At 44.9% G+C, this 22,390-nt stretch overlaps 1 protein-coding gene across 1 annotated transcript in view; it reads right to left on the reverse strand.

Moving 5' to 3' along the window:
* Eepd1 (endonuclease/exonuclease/phosphatase family domain containing 1) overlaps nt 1-22,390 on the reverse strand; it is a 76,572-nt gene that overhangs the window by 12,851 nt on the left and 41,331 nt on the right. Inside the window, exon 3 of the mRNA XM_048339472.1 lies at nt 20,379-20,430. Within this exon, the coding sequence (XP_048195429.1) occupies nt 20,379-20,430 (52 nt within the window). The remainder of the gene's footprint in view (nt 1-20,378; nt 20,431-22,390) is intronic.

A 22,390-nucleotide genomic window follows, 5' to 3' on the forward strand; every position in this document is an offset into this window, starting at 1 on the left:
AAACCTTACTTGGTTACCATGTCAATTGACATCTCTGGAGTAGATACTAACATCTAGCTGTTGCTCAGATTTCTCTCCTGAGGCATTTTTGTTTGGTTGGTGGTTTATGTTGGGTTGGTTTTGCTTTGCTTCTTTTGTATTTTTGGAAGGGGTTTTTACTGCATAGCTCAGGCTACTGAAGGTATGCATCACTGCACTTGACTAACCTGATAGACATTTAAATTGCAGTGTGTGTGTGTGTGTGTGTGTGTGTGTGTGTGTGTGTGTGTGTGTGTGTGTGTTGGTCCTATGAGGCTTGAATTCAGGGTCTGGTTGCTATCTCTGAGTTTTTATGCACAAGGATGGCGCTCTGTCACTTGAGCCACAGTTCCACATCTGACTTTTTGGTGGTCAACTGGGGATAAGAGCCTCAAGGACTTTCCTTCCCAGGCTGGCTTCAGACTATGATCCTCAGATCTCAGCCTCCTAAGCAGCTAGGGTTACAGGTGTGACATCCCACCCTCACCCCATCACTGGCATGCCATCTGCCTGTCATTTGATCTGCCTCCATCTGTCTTCTGGGCACAGTGGGTCCTCCTGAGCACTACCCTGTTTCTGCCAGTGTGGTCTGTGGACCAGGAGCATTGTTTTCATCTGGGAACTTGTCAGAAATTCCCTGGCCTCATCCTAGACCTGCTGGACCAGAAACTCTAGGCAAGGCCCAGCAATCCATGTTCTGACAAGCCCTCCATGCACGCCAAGGTTTGAGAAGCCCAGTATCTGCCCAGGTCATCTCTCTGTGTCTGTCTTACAGGTTGATAGTGCTGAGGAGAGACAGCCTCTGGCTGGAGGGCAGGCTCTAAAAGTCTGGTCTTGGCTCCCACATTGCTCACTCTGTAGGAGGGAAGCTGGGGTACATGCTGAGACTCTTGAAGAGAGTGAAGACAGGCATGTGGAGGACAGGAGAGAGAAAAGCATTCATAGTGAGTCTTCCCAGTGCCTGAGCCCCAGCTGGCCAGGGGCTGTGCCTAGGTCACCTCTATAAACCCCCACCTGGCACAGAGTCTGAGGCCCACTTGCTAGTGGGCAAGAAAAGCAAAGAGGAAGCTGAGCACTGGTGGCTCATGCTTATAATACTAGCTACTTGGGAGACTGATGTTGCAGGCTCACAGTTCAAAGCTAGACTGGGCAGGAAAGCCTATGACAGACTCATATCCAATTAACCACAAAAAAGCCAGGTGTGGATATGTGACTCAAGTGGTAGAGTGCCAGTCTTAATAAAAGCCCTTACTTCAAGCCCCACCACCAGGGCACATGCACACATAGGTGCACACACAGGCATAGCACACGCATGCGTGTGCACGCGTGCATTCACACACACACATACACACACCAAGGGAACTAGTCTTTATGACACACACAATGATTCCATCTTGGGGGCTGCTATCTCACTGAGATGTGGAGCTGTGTCATGTGATAAAATCTAAAGGACAGTGCCCAGGCCTTGTGTTCAAGCCTCAGGACTGACATGAAAGCAACAATAACAAAAATAAAATGTCCTTATGTGCCTCAATGTCAATGTGACTTTTTGCAAAGTGGCAATCTCTGTACTGCACCTTTGGTCATCAGATTCAACACCAAACCCTCTTTCAATGCTGTGGGGTGCAGATGCCCTGAACTGTGTTTATTCCTGATTGGGAAGGGGAGCTGCACCCCAGAGGGGCCCTCTCAGCAGAGCTCTGGTGAGGGGGAGCTGAGATTATACTGGGAGAAAATGGTGCCTTCCTGGGATCTCTGCTTCCTGGTTGTCATGAAAGAGTGAGCACCTCCACCAAGCACTCCCACCATTGCACTCTGCCTCGCCTCGCCATAGGCCCACAGATTATGCACTAAAGCCTCTGAAGTTCTGAGCCAAAATATATCCTTCCTCCTTACAAGTTGATTATCTCAGGTAGGATTTTTTTTTTAAATCACCGTAACAGGAAGCTAACACAACCAGAGCCTAAGAAATGACCAGAGTCACTTCACCACACCCTGTCCCTGGGCGTGGCAACCAGGGCCCTCATAGTCAGACATACTAACAGCCAGCTAGCTACAAGATGTCTAGAGTACTGGCCTTTAGAAATGCCTAGTCCTGAACAAAAGACGACTTAGGCTGTGACTGCAGGGCTTCCTGCATTTTGGATCTGCCCTGGGCCAGCAGACGGTTCATCTCTGCTGTGGTGGAAGGGTTCCAAGACTTGAGAAGAACTCCTGTTTGCTTAGGGACCCTTACTCTTAGGGGCCTTACTCTTTCCTCTGGACCTTCTCGCTTTTGAAAAAGAGTACTCCTTAATTCATCTGACTCTACTAGGAAAGGGAAAATGAAAAGAGTGTTCAAACTTTACTAGGTGGCTTTCCCAGCCAACACCGAGCCCAAACCTCATCCTCTGGCCACATTAAAACACCACTTGCCTTCTGTGAGTAGTTTATAAGGTGACCACACAGTTAACTGGAGGTGCAGTGCCCCCAGGATCAGATATTTTAAAGCAAACACCACATAGCCACCTCCTCCTGCTTCCTGGAACAGTGAGGAGTGTGTTTCCTCTCTGAAGCCTTGGGGCTAAATTTCCAGATGAAATTGCTCCCCAGAGCTGGTAGTTCCCTTGCTTTCCTGCTTCAGGACGTGACTTCCCTTCCACAATGAGTTCCCCACATGCTGATGGCCAATTTCCTCCATTCTCAGGGGTGGCCACAGAGAATGCAAGCAGTTCTGTCCTATGAAGACGAAGCAGGTTCTCCTTATAAAGACATACTGCCATGGTGAAGGACAGAAGCCCTGTCTTTGGTCATGCCAGGTCAAAAGACTAAACTTCCATCAGAATACCACAGGACAATGGGCAGAGACAATTCTTCTGTTGTTGTTGAGACAGGATTTCAAGAGATAGCCCAGGCTGGCTTCACGCTTATGAGCCTCCTGACTTGTCCTGCCAAGTATGAAGACAACACTTAGTAATGCTAATGGTAAGCAAGTACTAGACTTACAACATTGAGCGTTCAAGGACAGCCTGGTCTATGTGGCTATTCTGGAGAGCTGAATCACCTATGGGGCAGAAGTTCTCAGCTTTACTGGGAGCTAAGTGCCTTCTGTGTGAGCGGTGGCTCTTCAAGTCCCATCAGCAGAGATGGGGCTCCTCCATGGAATGTGAGCAATGTAGACATAAGGCAAAGTTATCTACCGCTCTTCCCCCTCCATCTAAATGCAAGAACAATAAGACAACTCACAGGTTTATGTTTTCTAAGGACAAGAGTTGTCCCCATGGAGCCAGGCTGGGCAGAGCCACCTCTGCTCAAATGTACAGAAGTGGAGGCTCCAGGACCACCCCAAGCTCTCACCTGGCACAGTGCTGCCTCCGGTATGGGTGCCCTGGAACCCTGGAGCCTGAGGGAGCACGGAGGCTGTCCCCTGTTGCTCAGGTCTACAACAGCAGACCTGGTTGTGCTTCTGTAGCATCAAAGCCTTCCTCAGTGGCTGCGGAAGGACATCAGCAGGGAGGAGCTCTGGGGTCCTAGACACATCATGAACATCTCTGGGGTTCTGTATCTCCTTCTGGAAAGGGAACGGAGGGGAGAAGACAACCTTGGCCAAGGCCATCTCCTGTTCTACAATCACACTACTCTAGAACTCTAAGAAGAGAGGATGGAGAAAAGGCAGAAGGGCAGCAGTGAGTAGACTTGGAGCAGAAATGCAAGATGGTCATCAACGTTAAAAGTCCATTTTAGGGCTGGGGATATGGCCTAGTGGCTAGAGTGCCTGCCTCGTATTCATGAGGCCCTGGGTTCAATTCCCCAGCACCACATATACAGAAAATGGCCAGAAGTGGCGCTGTGGCTCAAGTGGCAGAGTGTTGAGCAAAAAGAAGCCAGGGACAGTGCTCAGGCCCTGAGTCCAAGCCCCAGGACTGGCCAAAAAAACAACAACTCCATTTTACTTCCTTATGACAACCATCATGTGAGCTCCATGAACACCAACAAGCTCATGGCACCAATAGGACTCAGGGGCAGCTCCGAAAGGCTTAGTGCCCCTAAGCAAAGACCCCTCAAGATACTGCCCAGCCCTCCTCAATGTCCCCTACACCCTACTTTAGGACCCCTCCCTAAACTACCCAGAGTAAGAGCTTACTTTTAAGTATACTGTGAGCCTGGCAGGTTAAATTTGGGTAAGCCCAGTAATTGTGAGAAGACACAGTTACCAGTCACCTATAGTCAGGTTCATGTCTGAATCCTGGAAAAACAGAACGTGGAAAGAAAGAGGCCTCGTTTGCTAAGTGCCACAAGTATGGTTGGCCCTGGTCACACAGGGTCCTCTCAAACTCTCATGGCATTTCCCAAGGGAGTTGACAATATTCCTAGTTGGAGCTTGACAAAAACGAGACTCATGAAGGTGACATGGCTGCGTCCCACACTGCCAGGCAGGGGAAAAATCTAGGTCTGGCCAACTGAACCAGTCAGGACTGGCGGGACTGTGGGCCACTGAACATTCTTCAGGGAGTCAATACTTCTTCCAATCAACATCCATCATCAACATCACTGCTATCTCCATCGTATCTCCATCGTGTGTTTCTGCTCTTACAGAACATTCTAGAAGGATCTTCTCTTTTCCCAGGGTCTTCATATGTAAACTCTTAATGCTAAATGGGAGTTAAGACTTGGTGGCTTTTCTCTTTTCTTTACACTGAGATGTATGACTTTCTGTTAATACAAAACAAGAGAAAGACAACAACATACAATATTGGGCACAACCCGCCATGGCTAACATTTCTGGTGGGATTCTTTCTTTCTAGGCTGCTTCCTGTGCTTTTACTGACATAGTCTATGTGTCTGCTCACATGGATACACACATGCTGTTCTGTTCTACTCTTCCTATGACACCTGGGCCAACCTATCACAAACTTTCCTAACATCCCTCTGTGGCCATTTGGTGGAGTGTGCCTCGATGACGGCTGTCAACAGTTTCTGCTTCTTAGAGGTTCATTTCATTATAAATACCCTAAAATCACCTAACAAGGTCACAAGAAAACCTCATCTCTCCTCCCCCTACACCCTCAAAGGCACTGCCACCCACATGCTTACTTTAAAATCACCTTTGTTTCTCATAAGTAAATCAAGAATTTTTGTTTTTTGTTTTGTTTGTACTATGTAGTCTAAGGTGGCCTTGAACTCTCGACCTCAGCCTCCCAAATACTGAGATCACAGACAAATGCTGCCATGCCCAGCTTAATCAAGCGCCTTCCGTTGTGTTTTATTCTGCTTTAACATATGTACCTGTGATATACAGACAGTAATACAGGCACCTGGAGAATGAATCCCCAGAGACATAACCCCTCTCCCATGTACAAACACAAAGTATACCACATTTCTTTTTTTAAATGTCTGACTGGCACCAAAGACAAGTATCTTCACAAATAACTTCCTTTCTTTCACCCAAGAATAACAATTCTCACCTTTATTTTTTTCCCTCTAACTCTGCATGTAATAAAACATCTGGTTTCACCCTGTGCTTGCTAAGATTCTCAACTAGTAATTGGCCTCATTTCTGTGTGTCTAAAAGCACCACAGGGTCACTGGGCCTGTGTTCTTGTCATCCGCTCTGGCAGACTCTGTCCAGACCCAAGAAGCATACATCATCAGCATCACTGGACTCTCTCCTAGGAAGAGCCTTCCACAGCCCAAGACTCCAGCAGAGTGATGGTCAACAGCAAGGGCTGCCCTCCCAGAATCTAACACCTCCCAAAGGTCCCACCTCAATTTCAGCTTATGGGGACAAGGTCTTTGATACAGAAAGGCTAGGCATGAGTGTATAAAGCTATGATGGGGAGAAAAAAGACACAATTCTCTGCCCAACCTGAGTTTGCAGCCTGGGATGAAGGCCAAGGGGGTGGAGATGGAGACACACAGTTAATGATTACATGTGACATTAAAACTGGGACTTGTGCTCTTACTGTGCAGTTCTAGAAGCCTGTGTGTATCCATGATAATGAGCTGGGAGGTCTGGCTTAGCTGGGGAAGGCTTCTCTTAAGAGGTGATACTTGAGCTCAAAACTCAAGGGGAAGGGAAATTGATTATAGAAAGGAGAGGGGAAGGTTGGGAATGTGGCTTAGTGGTAGAGTGCTTGCCTAACATACATGAAACCCTGGGTTTGATTCCTTAGCACCAGATACACAGAAAAAGCTGGAAGAGGCACTGTGGCTCAAGTGGTAGAGTGCTAGCCTTGAGCAAAAAGAAGCCAGGGACAGTGCTCAGGCCCTGAGTTCAAGCCCCATGACTGGCAAAAAAAAATTAAGAAAAAGAAAAAGAAAGGAGAGGGGAAATTATTCCAAGAAGCAAGGGCAGCATGTACAAAAGCCCTGTGGTAGAGAAAGCATGGAGCTTTTGTAGGAAAGGGAGGCCCGTGTGGCAGCAACAGGGGGTAGCAAGGGCAGAATGGGAGAGGACTGGTGGTATCTGGCTAGGCAGGGCCCTGTGCTCTGAAGGGAGTGGAGCTGGGGGAGCTACATTTTGCAAAGGTATCTGGGCTGTAATATTGAGTATGGGATGGAAGGTGCCTTTTAGAGGGCTGGGTCTGGGGAATTAGAGAGGTCAGAGCCCCATGCTTGGCAGCTACCTTAAGATATGCCGGGGTCAGGGATGCACAGCCGGATTGCTTATAGAGAACTGGCTCTTTGAAGCTCAGGAAGGAAAAGAGGGAGGGAGGGATGGAGGAAGAGAGGGAGGGAGGGAGAGAGAGGGAGGGAGGGAGGAGGGAAGGAAGGAGGAAGGAAGGAAGGAAGGAAGGAAGGAAGGAAGGAAGGAAGGAAGGAAGGAAGGAAGGAATTAAGAAACAAAGACAGTTTTAGGGCAAATAAAATAAGTACTTCTTTCCCAATTAGACACTGAACTTGAGGGAAATGACTGAAACTAATTATTCTAAATGGAAGCTGGTCTGAAAATAGCAATGTATTTTGGAGGCTTTGTGGCTATTTTAGGAGAGCACAGGGGCAGCTGCAGGCAGCACGAAGCCGATCCCACTGCAGAGCAAAAACATGGGGTGGCAGTGTCACCATCACCTGGGAGGCATGCCTTCCCATAGTTCCAAGCTTGTTCCACTATCTGGAACACCCTGGTAATGAAGGCCCACAATGCAGCCCTTTCCCGTGGAATGACAGGCCCAGGTTCAACGGGAAAGGTCAACCAGCCCTGTGTGCTTCAACCTTCCACTTCAGGCCAAGTTATTTCTCAAGACAAGCCATGTCAATCCATCCAAGCATATCTCTCCTTTCTAGAAATTTCTTTCCTCTTTGATGTTGTATGGTAAACAGGCTCAAAGAATGAGTAAGATGGAGAGAGAGATAGAGACAGGTTTAACTAAGTGTGAGTGAGGGAATCACCCTGAGTGTGGGCACACATCCTACAGACTCAGTGATCGTGGAGTTAAGAGGAGAAAACCAGAAAACCTTCTTATGTTGGCCAGCTTTCTGTCTGCTTCCTATCCCCCATGAGGGGAGCAGATCCACCACACGCTGCCACCACTACAAGGTTCTTCCTCAACAGAGTGAAGTGGTCTGAAACCTCTGGAGCCAGGAGCCAAAACCAATCATTCCTCCCTTGAAGTTATTTACGGCAGGCATTGTCACAGCCACAAATCACAAATGTCCCCTCTGGGGACATTTTTACTCAAGTGATTTTAAAGGATCAAGGCAAGGAAAAGAAAGATGGGAAGAGATGGAAAGGCATCGGGTAGGGAGAATAAAGAATTACTTGCTGCTTCTGTCCAGAAAAAAAAAAATCACCAAAGCCAGTCTTTATATTAGCTCATCCCTGTTCCCACATTTTATTTTCCTAAAGCCCAGTCTATATATGCTAAAGTCTAGTTCACTCTTTGACTCATTCTAGATCGCAGAACTCTGTTCTGGGACTCACATGTGTTTCTGTGAAGAGCCAGAGTTATTTAGGACTGTCACACTGAACAAAATTAGCACTTATGAACCCTCGAGGGAAATTGCTCTGGTTGCCATTTTTCTTATAAAATGCCAGCTTTCCACTATTCTAAATGGTACTTATGCAGCCTGCTTTCCTCAGCAATAATCATAAAAATAAAGACTTCAAAGCTGTGGGTGAAAGTATTACTGATTCATAACTTATTTTATTTGCATTTGCATCATGCCAAATTCTATTCTTTAAAGCCTCCATATTTTCTATTTTATTTCAAGCAACTCCCATGGACTTGATTGTTCTTTTCTGTGTGGGCAGGCTTTAAGGGATGGAGAGTGGCAATTTTTCACTCTCAGACACCTCATAGCAGCAAGAAATGGGGGTGGTGATTCATGAAATAAATAGCATTCTCCTTTTGAAGGATGTCCTGAGACTCAGATCTCAATTTCCTGGGCTAATGGAAAAATGGAAAGCTAAATCCCCATACTATCTTTCGGTCATGCTCCCTTCCCACTGACGTTTAGACTAGGAATACTCACAATTAGCGAAATAGCCTAGTTTCATAGGCCTTTCTAGATTCTGTCAACCTATAGGAAATAGGTGGTTGGAAGCAAGGAGAACAGAGAGGAAAAGAAGAGGAGGGTTATAACAATCAAGTTGAGTTCTGGGAAGGGTCCTTATTGGGGATGACATAATGGTGCCCTATGAGGCATGGAGCTTCATACTATCGAATCTTAAACCCATCAGCTCTCACTTACTTGTCCCAAGAGCCAAGTCATCCTTGATGGACAGATAAAGAACAGAGGGCTGGAGAGGTAAAGTGTCAGGCTCAACATGACACAGAGGGTAGGTGGCAGAGTGGAGACCTAAATCCATGACTATCTGACCTCCGTGTGCCAAAGGGATTTCCCTCTGAAATGATTATAGCTGTTTCTCTGTGCTCTGCATTCCATATCTACCTTTGTGGATCCAACCCACTGGTAGATTAAAAAATATTCAGACTTTCTTGTCATGACTCCATGAGCAATACAGAACAATTATACACATAGCACTTAAATTCTATCAGGTATTATGAGCAACCTAGACATGATTTAAGTATTTGGAAAATATGTGTAGATTGTACCCAAATACTATGCCATTGAATATAGGGGCCACCAGTATGTAATATTTTCATATGGCAGATGCCATATAAACACCAAGGGGAGTGGGCTGGGGATATAGCCTAGTGGCAAGAGTGCCTGCCTCTGATACACGAGGCCCTAGGTTCGATTCCCCAGCACCACATATGCAGAAAACAGCCAGAAGCGGCGCTGTGGCTCAAGTGGCAGAGTGCTAGCCTTGAGCGAGAAGAAGCCAGGGACAGTGCTCAGGCCCTGAGTCCAAGGCCCAGGACTGGCCAAAAAAACAAAAAAAAAACACCAAGGGGAAACCATATAATGAGGGCTTAATGGATCCAACATAAGAAAAATTACTCTGGTAAGAATGTAAACAAAGAATTGAAACAAAATGGAATTAGAGAAACCAAAGAATAATTCTATATGTTTTAGCTTCCCTCTAGCTTTCTAATTGTGTAAAAATTCCTTGTCTAGCCACAGGACAGATACCAATTAATCAGTGTGAACGTTATCTTTGTAGAAATGCACCATCCTTCTTCCCTTTTCCTGATTCCATGTACACACACAAACACACAACCATAAATTTAATTATTTTCATAAATAATGCTGCTTATTGCTGTTATTAAACAAGCACCAAAATGCCCCTGCCACACTCTGAAATGATGCATAAAGGCACTTGTTACATCTTCCCCTTGATTATCAAATATATGTGTGTGTATGTATGTATGTATATGCACAGAAACTAAGTGTATAACAAGGATAGATAGATAAAGAAACCAAATGAAGAAAGGAAGCCCTATTAGGGCTTCCAGGCAAGAGAGAGAGAGAGGGAAGAGGGGAGCCACCTCTCAGAGAGGAGGAACTATAATACACAAGCGTTGGCTTGCACTTTGTCACCGGGAGACCCTGCTGCTAGGCCAGACTCTTGTGCCAATGTTGGCCTGGAGGGTAAATGGCAGGATCCATCACCTTCCCTTCCAGATCCAACTCTTGGCATTATAAATGCTGGAATCTTGGGTATTTCTGATCCTCAAGGGTCCTCAGAGCTAGCACACAGGGAAGATGCCCGGTGACTCAACAGTGCTTCCACACAACCACTTAGGGACAACAATGTTTGACGGTCCACTTGTGTAGAGCCACCGTCAGATAAACCTTGGTGAGGGGCTGCTTGGTGTTCTTTCATCTAATTCTTTCATTCTTTTCATCTAATTAATACTAATGCTGCATACTAAGGTGAATCTGAATTTCATGGACAAGAGTTCGATGGGAAAGGCTGAGGACACAGGCAGGAATGGGCCCCTACATGCTTGGAGTAAGGTGGAGACACCAAGTTTGGGACCTGGAATGGGGGTTAGGGTCCAGACAAAGGGGCTGGCTGTGAATACTTCTGAATTTCTACCAGGATGAATCAAAACTGCCAAAGCCAGGCTGAATGCTCTCCCAAGAGTCTGGAATTCTGTTAAGGCCCAAACTCATCATTTCAATGCTTCCTGAAGGTTAATATATATATATATATATATATATATATATATATATATTATCAGCTGAGGAATTACTCATTCTAAATGCATAGTTAACGATTTGTCAGAACTCTCTCCTGAATTATTTCTGGCAAAGCAAGCCATAATGATCGGTTCAATCAGGATAATTTTACCTGCTGAGAACGTTCTGCATAAATGTGTTTAGAAATGCAGCAAACTCAGCTTCACCTGCCTGCCTTTTGTTTCATTTAAAATGACTGACCACCTTCAATGTTGCTGAACACAAAGTCATGTTCTCCAGACATGAATGAGTAAAATTACTCACTGAAAGGCTCAGAACTCTCTTTAAAAAAAAGTGAATTGAAAGTTCTTTCAGGACCAGCTCATTGTTAGCTTTTCCTGTAGGAAAAGTGTTTGAGGGGAGATTGGGCAACACAGGAAACTGCAGTAACCAGTCACCATGGCCCATCTGAGTGCCTGGAGGAGGTGGTGGCTATGTGAGAATTCTGGTGAATTGGACACAATTTTCTTTCTGTTGAAAATGAAAGCAGAGTTGAAAAACTAACAGAGTAGGAGAGAAAAGTACATAGGTTAAATCCAAGGACAAGCAGAGGCCTTTCAGTGTTGGAACAACCCCAGAGCAGGCCCTCTTCCAAGACAATATAAATGACCTAAGGCATCATTTTTCAAACATTCCTGACTATGACTCATATCAACATATATAGATAGATATAGATATACAGATATATCAAGTGGACACCAGTAGCTCACACCTGTAGTGCTAGCTACTCAGGAAGCTAAGATCTGAGGATTGCAGTTCAAAACTAAACCAAGCAGGGAAGTCTGTGAGACTCTTATCCAGAATTAACCACCAAAAGGACAAATGTAGAACTGTGACTCAAGTGGTAGATCTCAGCCTTGAGTGAAAAAAGTAAGGGACAGTGCCCAGATCCTGAGCTTGAACTCCAGTACCAGTACAAAATAAATAAATGAATGAATGAATAAGAAATGAGAACATGTTTTCTGATTAGCCAGACACTGGTGGCTCATACATTTAATCCTAGCTACTGAGACTTATAGGATCAGCTGAAAGCCAGCCCAGACAGATAACTTCTTGAGACTCCATCTCATACGTGTGTGTGTGTGTGTGTGTGTGTGTGTGTGTGTGTGTGTGTGATACTTGAATATGAAATTAGAGCACTGTGTTGGAGCCACACTCTGGTCCTTTTTGATGATTTTTTAAATGAATATTTTATTCATGGTTTGTTGTTGTTGTTCTTGTTGTTTGTTTGTTTGGGCTGGGTTTTTCTGTTTGTTTGTTTGTTTTTGGCCAGTCCTGGGCCTTGGACTCAGGGCCTGAGCACTGTCCCTGGCTTCTTTTTACTCAAGGGTAGCACTCTGCCACTGAGCCACAGCGCCACTTCTGGCCATTTTCTGTATATGTGGTGCTGGGGAATTGAACCCAGGGATTCATGTATACGAGGCAAGCACTTTTGCCACTAGGCCATATCCCCAGCCCCTTTTTGATTATTTTTAATAGGGTTTCACTTTTTGTTCCTGCCATCCTAGACTGTGACCCTCTTCATTATGCTTCCTGCCATAGCTGGGATGACAATGACATGGGGTTTCATGATTTTTTTTTTTTTTTTTTTTTTGCCCTAGCTGGATTGGAATCACAACAGGTTCAGCTAACTCATCCTTATCTCTTTTGGTAAATATTACATAACATTTTTATGAGGATAAAGATTGATCACTTTGGGCATCCATATGCCAAACCCTCACATAAATCTACCACAGACATTTGAAGAACGACAGCCTTCCTATGAAACACTAAGCTCATAAGCACCAATTGCTCATAATTGAACAACATATTACAACATGATTATTTTTCCATTTATAAAAATTTTATACTTCTAATTAAGCTATTTTATTTGTATTTTTTCTGAACTCCTAAAGGTTGGACAAGGAACTTACAACATAATATGTCCATTGAAGTATCCAGGGATTCTTGGGCAAAGTCACCCATTCCATCATTCTCTCCTCCAGCCTATTCATTCCCTCCTCCAAGGCTCATTTCATATTTCTCACTTAACTAGACTATTCAAGGAGCTAAAAAACCAAAAGCCCCAAAGAATCAATGAGCCAATCAATAAATAGACAAAGGAGCTACACAGACACTTTTCAGAGGAAAAAGTACATATGACCAATAAATGCAAGAAGAAATGTTCAACATCCCCGGCCATACAAGAAATGCAAATCAAAACGACATTGAGATTCTATCTCACTCCAGTAAGAATGGCATCATCAGAAAGACAAACAACAGCAAATGCTGGCTGGAATGGGAGCAAGAGATGGGAAGGGGAAGGCACCTAATACATTTTTTTATGGGAATGCAAGAACTGTGAAAGCTAGCATGGAGGTTCCTAAAAAAAAAAAATTAAAAACAGAACTCTCCTATGATCCAGTGATACCACTCTGGTATTTATCCAAAAGACTTCTGATCAGAATACAGCAAAGGTTCCTGCACAGCCTTGTTCATCTCAGCAGAGTTCACAACAGCTAAGTTATAAACTGTGTCTTTACGATACAATCCCAGCAATGGACGTCTGGTCAAAGAGTAGGAAAGTCTCAAAGACTAATAAAATACACTGCTGATTAAAGGACCATCTCATTTAACCCATCCTCCCCAGCATTGGATGGGGACACTACTCTTCGCACAACTTCAACTTACACGTCCTGGCATTAAAATGTTGCTAATAATAGATTCTAAATGGCTCACCATTGTTTAATTTGCTTATCTTTGAGAACTGACAAAGTTAAGGAGAATTTCTCAAACTCCTATTTGTACATTTTATGATTTGATAACTTCGATCTTTAAAGCTTTCATAGAAAGAGAAAAGTCAAGGGAGCTCCTGAATATATATATATATGTGCTGTCTTGTGATGATTTTGAAATCATAGGGGGAAATGCATTTTATTTGTGGTACAGAGGATTGAACCCAGGACCTCACCCATGCCAGGAAAGCACTCTACCACAGAGCTACATCACTACCCCATCCTCCTGCCCAAAGTGAACTGTGAAGCCTAGCCCATAATTCTCTCAGGAGCTCTACAGCAGCCAGGTGTGTGTTAACTCGTTGTATCCTGGAAGTGGAGCTATAGCCCCAAAGCTGCTCTGAGCTGAAGTCATTAAGGCTCCACGCAGCAGCCTGAGCTCCTGGATGGGCCTCCATTTTGGCTCACTCATCCTTTTAAGGAAAAGTGGCCTACTTTCTGCCATCAAAGATAAAGCCAGGCAAGGGACTGCGGTGAGTTTGATCAAGATGAGACACTGATCTGGATCAGCCCACGAAAAAGACAAGCACAATGAATACAGATACATAAATGCTGACCACTCAAAATCACCTTCAAACTAAGAACAATGCAAGGGGAAAATCTCACACAGACATTTTTTTTTTTTCCAGTCCTGGGCCTTGGGCTCAGGGCCTGAGCACTGTCCCTGGCTTCTTTTTGCTCAAGGCTAGCACTCTGCCACTTGGGCCACAGCGCCACTTCTGGCCATTTTCTATATATGTGGTGCTGGGGAATTGAACCCAGGGCTTCATGTATACGAGGCAAGCGCTCTACCACTAGGCCATATTCCCAACCCTCACACAGACATTTTTAAAGGACACTGCAGGGTCTATTGTTCCACAGTATTGTAGGGTTTTCTTTTGTGGTTTTTTTTTTTAAGTTATGACACATGAAGCTTTTTCTTTTGTCAATTCTAAACTCAAATGAAGGGTGAGTCCAATCTGCTCTCAGTCCCCTGCATGTCTCCCATCACTTCCTGGGGCCACCAGTGGCCCCTGGTCAGCCTCACACGAGCACATGTCCCTTTGCTTTCAGATGCTAACCTAAAATTATCCAAATCTGGAGCAAGACACTCTCACTGCTTCCTCTCGCACCCAAGCCCACATTTGGTAAGTGCGTTGGCATCACAGAAACACACACTGATCATTGAAACCTGGGTTTAATTCTCTATCACTTGGACCAAGACCAGATCCTCTGCAATGGCTGCCACGTATGAACAATGTAACAGCAGAGTAGTCATTCCCTGACAAGCTGTTAAGGCTGTAGATCAGCTAAGTGAGACCTTGAAACAGAGGCAAGGGCTATGCTGAAGAAAGCTCTGACATGGAGCCCAGTTCTCTGGGTATGTCAAGTTTACCCACATACCTGCCCTTTGAGTTCCTTGGCCTCTGTTTTGTCTGAAAAATGGCATGGTTGACTCACACAGTTTTTAAAGTCTTCCTTCGTTGTGACATGTTTGGCTTCTATACATACCATCCAAATATGAAGTGTTTTTAGAACTGAATCCTCGCAATGCAAACCGCTCTGAGGCATGCAACAGCAGGCTAGGGTTCATGTGTATGTGTGTGTTTTCCAAATTCTATACCAGTTATCATTATGAGCATGCAGCATCCTTAGCTTAGCCACATACATCTATGTCTACTCCTGCTTGCCTCCTGAAAACTTCCGGGAAGCCATTAACTTTTAATTCCAATGCTACTTGCCACCAGAGTTGGGCTAGTCCCCGACTGATGTGTCAGGTTCCAGTGTCCTATCAGACCTGCTGGGGAGATTCACGCCCACTTCACCAGGCACAGCCAGCACTATGAGCGGCCCTGGAGATCTACATCAGCTCCACCTGTAGCAAATCTAGATGAGGATGGACCCCAAGCTGGGATCCTAAGACAAAGTACTACCTCACACAGCAGCAGGGAGGAGGAGCAGACATCCTGTCTGACACATTCTGGCAAATAGAGGCAGGAAAAGGAGCTTTTTCTGTAATATTTTCCAATGGCAGCAATCAATCTCAAGTTGGGCTTCTCAAGACAGAGGAGCCAATGGCAGTGAGGATAACAAAGGTAACTATGACAACAAGAGTAGCAGCTGACAGCACTAGGTACAGTTGCCCTAACATATACTATATACACAATTGCTTTCATTTCATACTTTTTAAAAACTGAGCTCTCATTAAAAAAAAAAAAAGTCCCAGTGTTGCAAATGCTATACCGTTGCATGCTGGGAATGATCTGAGGTTGCATCCTGACCAGTAGTGCCCTGGCTATCAATCAGCAGAGCTGGATTCACCCTGCCTGTGCCCTCACAGTCCAGTTCTATCAGTTATACTATGAGATCTCTTGACAAGAGATGGTTGCATCTGGCTTTGGGGCAGGGTGGACAGCAAGGTGGCCTGGGAGTTGGGGGCTGCCAGAGGCCCACCTCATACAGGCATCTCCTCAGGCAGATGCTGGTCTCAGCTGGTGGCCACCCTCTGGTCCTGCCAGGATGGGATGACCTCCAGCTACAGTGACCAGCCAAACTATTGTCCACAGCTTTGCAGGAAGCCATTTGAAAGGGTCATTGAAAAGCGATCTTTCTAAATCAAGCTGCACCAATATTTTTATTTCCTTTCATGCAAAGCCACGTTTAAAGGCATTAGTTTTGAAAGCCTGGGAACAAGTGCCCATGACTAAAGTCCAGGAAAACACAAAGGACCCTCACTCAAAGCAGAGAGCACACAGGCTGAGGACAAGTTCTCAGAATAAGGCCTTGCTCTTGGGACCCCGGGGATGTGTGAAACCCCAAAGCAATTTTCAGAGAAATGTTAACTGTCCTTATATGTAGGCATATCACAGCCTCTGCTCCTGGGTCTTTGGAAATAAGGAACTGATAGGGAAACTTAGGTTGTTAATTATCCAGTTGATGACTTGTTTTTTTCCATCAACTGACAAGCCACTGTGTCTGGTCTGGGAAGCGATGCTGTGCATTCTTACTGCACAGAAGAAATCCAGAGACCAGCCCTGCCCAGCGTCCCCAGCGTCAGCCACCTGCTCCTCCACTAGACTTACAAACAGGAAGAGGTACAAACTGGAACCCCAGTGGCCCATGAGCTAGGGTCACTGAGTGCCTCTCCACTCACCTGCCAAGAAGGCCCATTTTGATGGTGGTGAATGGCAGATGAATCAGAAAAGCCGCCAAACCAGTAAGGACCCCTGGGTAAGAAAGTGGAGAAAGTGGGGTTGGGGATATGACCTAGTGGCAAGAGTGCTTGCCTCGTATACATGAGGCCCTAGGTTCGATTCCCCCGCACCACATATACAGAAAATGGCCAGAAGTGGCGCTGTGGCTCAAGTGGCAGAGTGCTAGCCTTGAGCAAGAAGAAGCCAGGGACAGTGCTCAGGCCCTGAGTCCAAGCCCCAGGACTGGCCAAAAAAAAAAAGAAAGTGGAGAAAGTACTAGAAGAAAGAGTACAAAAGGACAAGCCATCCCTTCTTCACAAAGGGGTCAGGGATCAGCCCTAGGGGAAGCAGGTGGGAGTCTGGCTGGGAGAGCAGGCCAGCAGACGAGGGGGACCAGGGCTTCCTGGAGCATCCTCGGCCTGGTCAGGAAGCTAGACAGCCTGGCCAGACAGGAGGCTGCAAGGAGAACCAGGCTCTGGGCTCTGTGGAGAATAGGTGAGCAAGTCTGTGACTTCTCCCCAAGGTCAGGCAAAGGACCATTCAGGCTGGAGACTGGTCATTTCAAGCTCACGGTTAAGGCTGTAACTACAGTGCCTCATAAGAGGTGAGAAAATGCATGGGAAGTCTTTCTTTTTCTTTATCAGCATAAATTAATTATACAAAAGGGTTTCACTGTGATATTTACATACATGCATATAACGCATTTGGATCAAATTCCCTCCTTTATATTATTCTTTCTTAACTCCTCTCTGCTTCTCTTTTCTTTCTAAGAAATTTTAGCAGACTTGGTTAAGCATACTTTCATGTCTTATTTTCTGAAACACCTCAAAACACTGCTCATTTCTTTTTAACCTTTTCCCTTACATGACTTAAATCTCCTGCTTTGAACTGACCTGGTTGGCTGGGATGTGAGACCTTTTACTCACATTGGGTTCCCCAGAACTTCTTGGTAACTAGTCCAGGCCATTCCGCATCCAATCAATCAGCTTCATAAGGAAGTTCAGACAAATGGGGTTTGAGCCAAGGCTCCATGGTTGGCCTGAGGCAGACTTACTGTGTCTGACTTCCCCACAAGATGGTGAATGGCTAATCCTGGCCCAGGCCACCTTGCCATCAGTCCGATGCCAGTGGGTCCTGGACCCCCCAGCCAGACAATCCAGGCAGGGGGGCAAAGTGACTCTTGCCATCTACACTGTCCTGGAGGGGATGTGTCTCCAAGCACAGAGGGGCTCTAAAGAAGAAAAGTCATGGGGTTCGGTGGGCACACAGCATGGAGCTCTTTAAGGAGGCTGAGAGACAGGAGTGCTGCCGGCAGCACACCAGCCATTACTGAACACTGCTGTGCCAGAAGCAATACCTCTTCCTCTCAATTCAAATCTCTCCCTGCTCTGACCTATACTGCCAGCTATAAATTGGTCTGCTCTGTGTCCCCTCTCAGAGAGCAGCAATGCACCAAAGACATAACAGTCTTTTTTTCCTTATTTTGGCAGAACTAGAGGGTTGAGATCAGTACATCAGGCATGCTAAGGGGGCGCTCTATCACTTGAGCTATACTCAGGGTCCCGACCTGGTATTTTGGGTAAGTGTACTTTAATTACATTGATACATTGAGCACTGGAGCTGTGTGTCTTTCCTCCAGCTTTCCCTTGACTTTTCTTTGCACTGAAGAGTAAAACAAATAACTGTAGTGAATACTACAAAGAATTTTGTTGGAGATGGGGAAGCAACTTTTAAGAACTGTTAAGGTAACTCAAAAGAATATACAAAAAAGGAACTCCTATTCTTAATAATTTACATTTTGCTCCATTTCATTATTTCTATTATCTTTCCATCACACTCTTGTGTATGTCTGTGGCTGTAGAACTGTTTTTGTGGCACCAGGCATATATGAACTCAAGGCTGTACACTTTCTCTAAGCAGATGCTCTACCACTTGAGCCACACCTCTAGCCCTTTATGCTTTGATTCTTTTTGAGATAGACTATCCATTTTTGGCACAGGTTGGCCTGGACAATAATCTCTGATTTATGCTTCTTGCATAGCTGGGTATGTACCTTCATCCTCGATTTTTTTTCTGTTAAGATAGGGATCTTCTGAACTTTCTGCCCAGGCTGGCCTTGAACTGCCATCCTCCCAATCTCTACCTCCTGTGTAGCTGGGATGACAGGTGTGAGCCACAGTACTCTATTGTTTATTTTCTCTTTTGAATCATTTGAGAACAAGTTATAGCACTTCAGTCTCTTTATTCCTAAGTAGATGGGCATACAATTTCTAAAGACAGGCTCATTCTCTTTCAATGGGCATACAATTCCTAAAGACAGGCTCATTCTCTTTCACAATCATGAGCAAATTATTGACTCAGGAAAAGTTAATGTTGATGTAATACTTCTATCTAATCTCCCATCTGCATCCATGGTTGTTGTTTGGCCCATGGATAGCTTTTATAGCCAGAGTGAGTGTGTCTTAATGGCTGAATGTGTATTAAGAATTAATATATGTAATTAAGAATTAATATAAGTAGAGTGCTTTGGCATTTAGAAGCCCTTGTGCTACATTGACCCTTGGCTCCTGTCTTGCCTCCCTGGGCTCAGGCAACATGCTGTCCTTGCTCTGCCCAGGACAGAGAAGAGGCTGGGGAGCTACAGACTCTAAAGCCAGAGCTCATCCCCTCCCACCTCATATCACTCTTCAGTGCTTCTTTTAAAGATTTTACACATTCCATGCCAACAAACCAACTAACGATTCAAACATTTTAAATTCCCAAACCAGAATGACATCGTCCGGGAGCTGAACTCTTCCTCTACCAACTTCCATGTCAGCATTAGAGATGAATGTTCACAACTATACCCAGAGGAAGTGCCACCAGCTACCCCAGGCTTGGCATGAGTTGGGAGACCTGCAGGGTCTGCACACAGACCTGGCCACCTTAGCACCTGCCCAGCCTGCTTTATTGAGCCTACACCACCTCATACACAAAACTTGTAACTACAACCAGCAAATGACCCCCAGGCTGAGGCTTGACTTAAATGCAGCAAGAGGGGAGACCCACTGGGTATGTCTTTCATGGCACAGTGGAGCCTCAGGTTAGGGACTCCAAAGTAGCCTTAAAAATGGGCACAAACTCAAAAGCTTGTCCAGTAAATAGAAAAGCACTGGTTTAGAAATGGAACTATGGTTTTCAAGCTATCACTCTTCCACCTCGTTGGGTCATTTGCCTTGGACAAGTTACCAAATGTGACAAGGCCTCATTCCACCAGCATATGCACTGATAATTACAGATAATGCATAGAAGGGAAGGAAGGAGAAACTCGGAGCCTGGCATTCAGGAAGCCTTTAGTTCATAATACTTTGTTTTTTCTTATGCCAGAAATGGGGCTTGAAATTCAGGACCTTGAGCGACCTCTTACTTCTTTTTCACTCAACTTGAGCCATACCCTCACCTCCAACACTTCAGTGGCTAATTAGAGATAAAAACTTTACAAACTTTTCCTCCTGGGCTGTATTTGAACCTCAATCCTAATATCTCAGCCTCCTGAGCAGCTAGGATGACAGGTGTGAGCCACCAGTGCCTGGGCTCATGATGCCTTGAAGATATATCTAGAATGTGGCCCATGTTTCTGCAGATTAAGCCACTGTCACAGCCCTACAAGAGCCAAGCAATGTAGTTTGTGGGCATGGAATCTCAGTGATAGAGGGAATTCTGACTAAAATTCTGTGTATTTCACTTTCTAGAAGCTGCAATTGATCACTTTTGGTGTGTCGTCTCTGGCAATGGGGAGCAGGACTTTCCATGTGTAGCACCTTGCTCTGTTTGTGAATGTAGGGCAGGAAAGCATCATATTTACCTTTTCCAGGGCCTCTTTGTCAAGTAGTTCTTGAACAGCTAGAAGCTTGATGCTGAAAGAGAAAATTAAAACCACACTTGAAAACAAAACATCTTATGTCACTAAGCTTTATCATGTAAGTCACAAGAACAACAGTGTGAAATTTCAGCCTATCTTTCTATAACCTCCCACCTGAAGGCAGTCATTTGCCATTCAAAAAATATTATAAATGTATCTAAATGCTAAAATTACACTAAATAATCTAGCTGTTCTACTTTCAGATTATTTAAGCACTGGAAATCAATGACTTAAGATATCTGCATGTGGCTGGGGATATGGGCTAGTGGCAAGAGTGCTTGCCCCATATGCATGAAGCCCTGGGTTCAATTCCCCAGCACCACATATACAGAAAACCGCCAGAAGTGGCACTGTGGCTCAAGTGGCAGAGTGCTAGCCTTGAGCAAAAAGAAGCCAGGCACAGTGCTCAGGCCCTGAGTCCAAGCACCAGGACTGGCAATAAATAAATAAATAAATAAATAAATAAATAAATAAATAAATAAATAAATAAATAAATGATAATTTAAAAAATCTCTCTTAAAAAAAAAAGATATCTGCATGCTAATGTCCATAGCAAGGTTATTAATAATAATCAAATGGCAGAAACAACCCAAATGCCCATTACACATGACTAGATGAACAAAATGTGGAAGGTATATATCCATGTATCTATATATGATGACATATATTATTCAGCCTTAAGGTAATTTGAGAGCCAAGTACTGGTGGCTCATGCCAGTAAATCCTAGCTACTTGAGAGGCTAAGATTAAGAGAACTCTGATTTCAAGGTTAACCTGGGAAGCAAAGTTCATGAGATGCCTTCTCAATCAATAGCTGGGCACAGTGGTATGTGTCTGTATTCCGAGCTATGAGGGAAAACCTAAAGTAGGTGATGGCAATCCAGGTATGCACCTGATCAAGAAGTGAGACCCTAACTAAGAAACAACCAGTGTAAAATGGGGCTGGCACTATGGCTCAGTGTTTGAATGCCTGCCTAGCAAGTGCAAGTCACTGAGTTCAAACCCTAGTACCACCACCACCTGCACACAAAAATAAATAAATAAAGGAAATACTAATAGAGGCTAACACAGAGATACACTTTGAAGTCATTATAATAACTGAAATATGCCAGTGACAAAAAGATAAACACTGAGTAATTCCATTTATATGCTGTACCCAGAGTGGTCAAGTTGATGATAGCAGGGGGAAGCCAAGTAGAATTGAGGAGCTGAGTTGAACGGGGAGGAAATCTAGGTTGGGATGAGGAAGTTGGGGATGTGGGGAGTTGTGATGTCCAGAAGGATCTATTTCACGTTAGGTACATTTTACTACAAAACATCCCAGAAATTTTGGCAAAGAATTTGAATAAAATCAAAAGACTTTCAAGAAGAAAACTGTTACTGATGTTCAGTATTAGTCTTTAGCAGATGTTTACTGGATGACAATGAGCAAGGAGCTAATCACAGCACACACAATGGGACTGCTCAGCTACTCATTTGCTTTCCACACTGATGGTGCCTTGCTGTGTGCGGTGGCTGAGTGTATATGATGACTTTACAAATGGCCCCCTGTCTATGAAAAACTCACAGCTCTTAAGAGGCCGTGGTTAGATCAGAATATGATGCAGAGAGGGGCATGGCCCCAAAGAATTCTGAGGAAGCTTCCTGGAGCTTGCTAGGGGCCAGGGCTAGGGGGAAGGTCATCTCAGGGGCATCCACAAGGACACCAAGAGGAGGGGCCAATGCTCCAGTTCCAAGTTAGGGCCTGAGCATGGACACAGCCCCAACTTGAGATGAGAGAACGCAGCAGCAGATGCAGGGTTACAGGGAAGGTGTGATCTGTTCTTTTTTAAATTATTATTATTTTTGTCAGTCAAGGTGTTTGAACTCAGAGCCTGGGTGCCATCCCTGTGCTTTTCTGCTCAAGGCTAGTGCTCTACCACTTTGAGTCACAGCTCCACTTCCAGGTTTCAGGT

Source organism: Perognathus longimembris, chromosome 2 (assembly GCF_023159225.1).
Source record: "Perognathus longimembris pacificus isolate PPM17 chromosome 2, ASM2315922v1, whole genome shotgun sequence".
Taxonomy (NCBI): Eukaryota; Metazoa; Chordata; class Mammalia; order Rodentia; family Heteromyidae; genus Perognathus; species Perognathus longimembris.